This window comes from Aethalodelphis obliquidens, unplaced genomic scaffold, assembly GCF_003676395.1.
Source record: "Aethalodelphis obliquidens isolate GAN/ISIS:26980383/991018 unplaced genomic scaffold, ASM367639v1 scaffold8, whole genome shotgun sequence".
NCBI classification, from domain to species: Eukaryota; Metazoa; Chordata; class Mammalia; order Artiodactyla; family Delphinidae; genus Aethalodelphis; species Aethalodelphis obliquidens.
Window position 1 is genome coordinate 2,294,159 of NW_020837952.1, and position 8,084 is coordinate 2,302,242.

Genomic DNA, 8,084 nt, shown 5'->3' on the forward strand with positions numbered 1-8,084 from the left:
GTGTGTGTGTGTGTGTGTGTGTGTGTGTGTGTGTGTGTGTGTGTGTGGTGAGGGAGAATAACAGGCCTCCTCTAAATCCTCCCCACTCCCCCTCCAGCTCTAAGTGGCCAGGGACCCTCTTCCCAGGGGAAGCCCTCACTAGGAGAGTCTAGGGCCTTCCCTGCTGAGGGACCAAGCAGCACCCCATCCTTTCCCCAGTTCAGCTTCCAGTTCCGTCTGGCCCAACAGGTCCCCTTCTGTCCCCTACAAGTGCCAGATGCCAGGCCTTCCCTTCCCATACACCCATCTCTCAGTCCCCCACCTTTTCCCTAGTGCAGGGGCAGGTGGGTGTCATCATATCAGTGCATCTTGGACTGACTACAGACAGACAGGAACATGGAGGTTTTGGCCACTGGGCCTCGGACAGGCCAGGAGGTAGAGGAACATGGACCAAGGAAGGGGTCAACCTGGCTTTCTCGGGATCTAAGGCTAGAGCAGGCACTTCTCAGGCAGCACCACCAGGTGGCAGCACAGCCCACCGACCAGCAGCACAGCCCTCCGAGCCAGCTCAAGGTTGCAGCTCCCGGCTGGCCTCAGCCACCAGGAGTCCCTCACATCCCCAGGAGGCGGGTAGGCAGGGATGCGTGTCCAGCCTGGACCCTGCGGCTGAAAGCCACAAAGCCTGGTAGTGGAGCTGGGGGATTAGGAGTTCTCTCTCTACCTCCTCTCTGGACTTCACCCACAAAATGGGGGATAGCACTGGTTTTCTTTTCCAGAGGGGGAAGGAGGAGGTTGTTCTAGGAAGGGGGAAGGGGGCAAAGACTCTATTGACTAGTAACCCCTACTGCCTCCCTGTTCAGTCTAGCCTGACACTCTGTCTCTCTCTTTCTTTGGGCTGTGTCTGTATTCACCTCATGACTTGCTTGGTGGACTCTGTCACCATCTCTCAGTAGTTGAAGCACACTCACCCCATTTGTGGGAACCTGGAGGCATTCTGGGAAGCTGTGGGGAAAGGGCCATAAAGAATAGCTTCACTTTTCTCTCCATGGCTGTGTACTCAGGGCTGCAATAAGGGCTGCTCTGTGGCATGGAGTCGGGGGCCTGTCCCCAGAGCTGAGATCCCTTCTGCCGCCCTCATAGTTCTGCGCCAGCATTGACGAACATGCCAGGTCCTGGATGTTCAGGTTCTGGTGATAAGGGAACAGTGATGGACATAAGGGACTAATGGCAGAGGAAACTATAAAGCATAGCTTGGTCTTGGGGAGAGCAGGATTCCAGATGCCCGGGGTGAAATCCAGGAGAAGAGAAGAGAAGTCTCAGAAGGCCCTGGGCCTGAGGAGAGGTCCCAAGGAGGGACCAGGCAGTGAGGGGCTCCAGATGATGGAGGTGTGTATGTTAGGGTCCCAGCGGGAAAAAGGTTAACACTCGGATAGTTTAGTCGAAAAGACTAACAGAGGGACTGTTTATAGAGTTGTGGGCAGAGTTAAGGAAACCAATGAGGGGGACTGAGGCACCTAGAAATAGTGGGAAATTGTCATATTCAAGCTAAAGGAACACCAAGAGGCAACAGTGCTATGCAGGGAGCCCTCTTGGCAGAATTTGTGGTCACAGAGGGTCTAAGCCACCTTGAGAACACTTGCAGATAAATACCCTGGTCTCTCCCTCCTTCTGTCCTCTGAGCCTTTACTGATACCTCCCATGGGTCAAACCCAACCCGAAGCCCATCCAGGTGGCAAAGGAGCACAGGCAGTGCACCCCACAGGGATCAGCCTTCCAGGGCACACAGCAGGGAGAAGGACAGAATGGGTGAGAAGGAGAACAAATGGAGAGTGGGCTGCTCAGGAGGGGTCATTCCTGCAGGGTTGAAACTCCACCAGGTGGAGGGTCTGGAGACAGTCCCTGGTGGGCAGAGGGTACTGGCAGGACTCTCAGGCTCTCTGCTCTGCTCCCACCAGGTCTTCACACGGTACGGAAAGTGCTACACGTTCAACTCTGGCCGAGATGGGCGTCCCAGGCTGAAGACCATGAAGGGTGGGACGGGCAATGGGCTGGAGATCATGCTGGACATTCAGCAGGACGAGTACCTGCCCGTGTGGGGGGAGACCGGTATGTTGCCTCTCTCAGGGGGGCCCCTCTCCCTGTGGCTCCGGGCCTCAGCCTCCGTTGGGGGGCTCCTGGGCTCTACTGTGGGCCTGAGGCAGGGCGTGGGCTCTCCTTGCGTCCTCCCAGCATCTTGCCATCTCCACCTCCACTCTACCTGCCTGCCACACTCACATTACCCTGGCTCCCACTTCCTGGCTCAGTTACTCTCCAAGGTAACCAGCCATCCCTTTCCATTCGTGGCCACCACTCACTCTATAAATAACTCCGTCTCTTCTTGGGCTGCCTGCCATCTGTCTGGTCTCAGGGGCCTTGGGACAGAGAGACGTGGGGGAGAAGGGAGAAAAGGAGGGGGAGAGATGGAGAGCCTCTGAGACAGTGAGAAATAATTTGAAACACCGAGATGCGTAACTGAAGCCAGGTAAGAAAAGAAGTATGTAGGATTCAGGGGTCAACAGGGTAGCACGGGGCTGGTAAACCCAGAAGGAGGCTGGGGATGGGCCGGGGCCCTTGGACTAACTACCCTCCCCCAGTCTCAGTGTATGTTGTGGTTATTTCAGGAGAGGTAGGGTGCCCCCAGCTCTGAAGGAGGTTAGGGAGTAAGAAGCCCTCCCAACACACAGCGCTCCCATTCCCCTAGATGAGACGTCCTTCGAAGCGGGCATCAAAGTGCAGATCCACAGTCAGGATGAACCTCCCTTCATCGACCAGCTGGGCTTCGGTGTAGCCCCAGGGTTCCAGACCTTCGTGGCCTGTCAAGAGCAGCGGGTGAGAGGGCCACAGGAGGCCAGTCCCAGGGTGGGTGGTTGGAGGCTCATGATGGAGGTGGAGTGGTGGGCAACCAATAATGGGAGGGATGGGGGAGCTAGGGCCTGGGTAGCCATCTGACTAGTCAGAGCATGAATGATCTAACGGATGGGATGCTCCGTAAACTCGGAGACCCTCAGAGGCTGCACAGGGAGAGGGGGCAGGACTCCTGAGTTCTGCATCGTGTCAGACAAGTCCATCAAGGTGACTCGGGGAGAAGTCCCCACACCCCCCAGCTCCCCGGCTCTCCCAGCAGCTCATCTACCTGCCCCCGCCCTGGGGCACCTGCAAAGCTGTTACCATGGACTTGGATTTCTTCGACTCCTACAGCATTACCGCCTGCCGCATCGACTGTGAGACCCGCTACCTGGTGGAGAACTGTAACTGCCGCATGGTGCACATGCCAGGTCAGGCCCCAAAGTTCCCAACACGGTCCTGGGCCCCTCAGCCTGCACTGCCCCTTACCAGCACCCCGTGCATGTTAACCTCCTGCCAACATGCAGGCAAGACCAGCTGGCTTCTCTCCACCCCAGTTCCAGCCCCAGTCCATACCCATAGGGCTCTTGCCTCTCTGACCTCAATTCCTGCCCGGACCCATGGGGATGGGTCAGAAGGGTCCAGGGGGTATGGACTTTGGGGTAGGTCACTTCCAGGACAGACTGGGGGCTGACTATTCCTACCCTCCCACCCTCTCCCAGCTTCCAGCTTTTAGGCCTTCGGTACCACCAGCATCACAAGACCCCTTTAATCTCCATCCTGTACCACTGTCTCTTCTCCTCTCTAGGGGATGCCCCATACTGCACTCCAGAGCAGTACAAGGAGTGTGCAGATCCTGCCCTGGGTGAGCGCCCCTGTCCCAGGGAAGTCTGCGGGAGGGAAGGAGGCGCTGCCAGCCATATGCATAGGGGTCTCAGAGCAAGCTCCCAGAAGCTTCAAATCACTCCTGGATCAGGCTTCACCTGAACTCTCCTGTGTCTGACTTTAGCAAGGCCGGGAATAGCATCTCTAGAGGCCCCTGTGGAAAATGAACAGGGGTCATCTGGGAGGGGTGGCCTTCATCTGCTCCCATAAGCACCTCAGCTGGTTGACCCTGGAGGGCCCCGAGAGGATGAGATATAGGATTAAGGAATATCCATGGAGAGGCCGGGTGAGGACCAGCACAGCTGGGCACAGGGCCGAAGTGAAGGACGAGTCAGAAAAAGAGGAGGGGGCTCAGGCCTCTTTTGGGCAGGGCCAGGACGTGCGTGTCGGGAAGGTGCTGGCAGAAGGGCATCACTCAACTGGCACCTCTCACCTGGCTGGCACAGACTTCCTGGTGGAGAAGGACCAGGAGTACTGTGTGTGTGAAATGCCCTGCAACTTGACTCGCTATGGCAAGGAGCTGTCCATGGTCAAGATCCCCAGCAAAGCGTCAGCCAAGTACCTGGCCAAGAAGTTCAACAAGTCTGAGCAGTACATAGGGTAAGGGCTCTGACTGTGAAGGGTAACGGGCGGGCTCTGATGGGGGTTGGCAGACAGGAGGAAACTGAGATAACATGGGGGAGGCAACCAAAGAGTCTGAGGTGGGCATGGAGGGAAGATCAAGACAGAACAAGCAGGAGAAGCACCCCTTCCTCTTTCCTCCTCTCTTCATCCTCATTGCTTGTAACTGGGATCACCTCGCAATTGCTGGTGCGTGGAGCGTCTTTTCAATTACACCATCGCGTTTAATCCTCACTCTAAAAGGCAGGTATCCACATCAGCATCTTGTTTTATAGATATTGGAGACTGAGATTCAGAGAGGATAACTTGCGAAGGTCACCCAGCTAGTGAGGGACGGAGATGCGACTTGATCCGAGGTCTCCTCTCCCAACCCCTTTGCAGGGAGAACATCCTGGTGCTGGACATTTTCTTTGAAGTCCTCAACTATGAGACCATTGAGCAGAAGAAGGCCTATGAGATCGCAGGACTCCTGGGTGAGCTGCTGATGGCATCTGTCCCCTTCCCATGCCATGGGCATGGTGTGACACCTTACCACCCGAAGCAGGCTGCTCACCTCCGTCCCACAAGGCCTCCTCCCCTGCCAGCCCCAGGGGCCTTCCCCTGCCCCAGTGAGCTCTGCCGCTCCCACTGTGTCCTGACCCCACTGACCTCCCTGTGGGGCCCCCTGCAGGTGACATTGGAGGCCAGATGGGTCTGTTCATCGGGGCCAGCATCCTCACTGTGCTGGAGCTCTTCGACTACGCCTACGAGGTAAGTGGGGGCGGGGCGCCTGCACGGGGCCACGGGAGGGGCGGGGTTCAAGCCCGCCCACCCGCCCACCTCCCCTCCTCCCTCCCAGGTGATAAAACACAAGCTGTGCAGACGAGGGAAGTGCCAGAAGGAGGCAAAACGGAGCAGCGCGGACAAGGGCGTGGCCCTCAGCCTGGATGACGTCAAAAGACACGTGAGGGAGCGAGAGAGGGGCGCCCTCCCGCCCCATCCCTTCCCCGACCACCCCAGGACCACCCCCTTGCCACCTTTTCTCCTTTGCCTCCCCCATGCCCCAGCGGCACCTGTGGCCCTTACGATAACCAGTGCCTGTCCTGTGCCGTTCCCCCAGAACCCGTGTGAGAGCCTCCGGGGCCATCCTGCCGGGATGACGTATGCTGCCAACATCCTACCTCACCATCCGGCCCGAGGCACTTTTGAGGACTTTACCTGCTGAGCTCCGCAGGCCGCTGTACCAAAGGCCTAGATGGGGAGGGCTAGGAGAGCAAGGGGGCCCCCAGCTGCCCCGCCCTGGGGACTCACTCCCCCCTCCAAGGCAGCCCCCCACTCCTGGGCGGTCCTTTCCTCTTGTCTATGGTGAGGAAGGAGTCTTGACCATAGAGTCCTCTCCCTGCCTCTAACCCATTGTTTTTTTTGTTGTTTTTTTAACAAAACTAATCTAAAACAGAAACTAAAAAGAGAGAACGGGGCGAGTGACCTCAGGCTGCCCCTCTCTGCTCCATGCTGCCTCCCACAGCTCCCAGCCTGAATTCTGTCTGTCTGGCTGTCTGTCATCTGAGTGTCCACCTACATTTTGCTGCCACCAGTCACCAAAGCCCCCTCCCAGTGGGGGGTGGAGGGGATCCTCGGGGTCTGGAATTTGGCCCCACACCAGAGAATGTACCTTGAAGGGGAGGGCTAGTAGGGGGGGCTTCCCCAGCCTTAAGAGACCCTCTCAGCCCAGTGACCGCCCCCAACCCCAAGTCTCCAGGCAGGATCCCGAGTCATGTCTGTTCCCTCCCCACCACCCCACACAGTGTGAAGTCTCTAGGGAGGTAGGGGTGGGGAATCCCCTGAAGAAGTGGCACTGGGGACAAGCTGTGGCCCTGGTGCTGTAGGCCACATCCTGATACCTACAAGTTCACCCCCACCCAGAGCTGCTGGAGAGATATCCCAAGAGGCGGCCCTCCTCTGCCATCCCATAAAAGATTCAGCTGGTTGGCTTCCAGCTCAGGGAGAGGGGCACTGGTGCCTAACCTCACTGGTCCCTCTCCCAGGGGCCCCTGCAGAGGGCCACATCCATAAATTTTCTTATGGAACTCTCCCAAGTCCTCTCCCGAAACGTCATTTGCTTCTCTCAACAACTTCATCTGCATTTTCTATTTCTATATGATACAGACTCTATATTGCTATATCTCTGTATATACTTTCCCCTGACTCTGTCTCTACTTCATCCCCTCTTGTCTCTAAGAACCACCCTCTGACCCCAAGTTCCCCTTCTGTGTTTCCACCCCCTCCCTGGTCTCTGAATGCCTTCGCCTGTATAAAGAGTTGGATTCTCCCCTGGTGTCTGTACTGTGTACACACATCCCTCTAAGAAGCACAAGGAGACGACACGCGCATTGTAACCTTCGCACTGTCTTGGTGGCGACATAAAGGAAGCTGTGAATTACAAGCTCTGCCTCTTTCTGGCCTCACCTTCTCTCCCCAACCTGGGTACCCTTTGCCCTCCCTGCAGCCTTAACATTCCCACCCCTGCTTCACCCACCCCAATGTCCTTTGCCTAGCTGACTGTGGCCTCCCCATGGAAGGGGGTTGCTACAGAGAGAGCCCCTACCCATGGGATTGAGATCTGCAGAGACAGAGGGAGCTGTGGGTTGATGACTTCTGCAGCTGAAGCAGCGGGGTGCTGACAGGCAGAGGCTGAGGTCTTCAGTCAGTGGCCTTTGCCTCCTTCTGGATGCCCAGGCCTCTTTGCTCACCTAATACCCAAGCCCACCACTTATATTTTCTGGTAAGGTACAGTTTGGTAGTGGGAAGAAAGAGACAGGCCTAGAGGGGAAGTTGAAAGCTCTGCCGTTCTGTCCCTCCCTTCCTACCTTAAAGAGAAACCAGCGAGGTAGAGTACCTGCCATGCCCCCTCCACCAGGCATTCCTCCCAGGCCAGAGCCCTGCCCCTTCACAGGCCTTCTCTGCCCAGCTGTCTCAGTCTCCAACCCCAGAACAAGACCTGTGGCAGGTCACCTGTGCATTGGCCTGCAGTTGGAGAGTGAGGATATAGGATCCTTGGGAATTCTTGGCTCCTAGGAGTTCCTTAGAGATCAGACTTCTCCAGAGGGAAGCAGGAGCAAGGCCAAAGGGTGTGTTCCGGATGGAGAACAGCAGGCAGGGCTATGGGTGACGCATGCCTCTGGTCTAATAAACTGGGTTTTAACTATCTCCTCTTCAGTGTCATTCTTCTCTCTCTCTTTTTTTTTTTTTTTTAGCGGTACGCGGGCCTCTCACTGTTGTGGCCTCTCCCGTTGCGGAGCACAGGCTCCGGACACGCAGGCTCAGCGGCCACGGCTCACGGGCCCACCTGCTCCGCGGCATGTGGGATTTTCCCGGACCGGGGCACGAACCCGTGTCTCCTGCATCAGCAGGCGGACTCTCAACCACTGCGCCACCAGGGAAGCCCTCATCCTTCTCTTATTTGAATAGTATTTAGGCCTTCCAACTAAGTGCTTAGAGCCGAGCTTGGCTTGGGGCCAAACAATCAGGGCCGGAGTAAGGAGGCGGGAGCAGGGATGCTCTGGTCTTCCTGGGATAGGACAGGCTGACCATCACACCAGGAATGGTTTGAACCACTGCGCAGGGGAAGAGGAAGAGGTCAAAGGCAACAAAGATCCCAAAGAGAAGTCCTAGCACAAAGGATTCTTTGGAGAGGGGTCAGAGTCAAACTTCAAAATAAATTTAAAATCTAGAAGCAG

The 8,084-nt window shown here is 56.8% G+C and overlaps 1 protein-coding gene across 4 annotated transcripts in view; it reads left to right on the forward strand.

Annotated features, from left to right (window-relative positions):
- The window catches only part of ASIC1 (acid sensing ion channel subunit 1), a 24,580-nt gene extending 17,017 nt beyond the window's left edge, over window positions 1-7,563 (forward strand). For 2 of the 4 annotated variants that reach the window (XM_027106232.1, XM_027106231.1), the window contains 9 exons: window positions 1,935-2,085; window positions 2,720-2,847; window positions 3,143-3,293; window positions 3,671-3,727; window positions 4,194-4,347; window positions 4,750-4,841; window positions 5,039-5,118; window positions 5,207-5,311; window positions 5,468-7,563. In XM_027106232.1, coding sequence (XP_026962033.1) covers window positions 1,935-2,085; window positions 2,720-2,847; window positions 3,143-3,293; window positions 3,671-3,727; window positions 4,194-4,347; window positions 4,750-4,841; window positions 5,039-5,118; window positions 5,207-5,311; window positions 5,468-5,572 — 1,023 coding nt within the window. In that variant the 3' untranslated portion in view covers window positions 5,573-7,563. Of the gene's footprint in view, window positions 1-1,934; window positions 2,086-2,719; window positions 2,848-3,142; window positions 3,587-3,670; window positions 3,954-4,193; window positions 4,348-4,749; window positions 4,842-5,038; window positions 5,119-5,206; window positions 5,312-5,467 lie in introns of those variants that run through there. The other 2 variants (XM_027106234.1, XM_027106233.1) reach the window with 2 other exon arrangements.
- The last annotated feature ends 521 nt before the right edge of the window (window positions 7,564-8,084 follow it).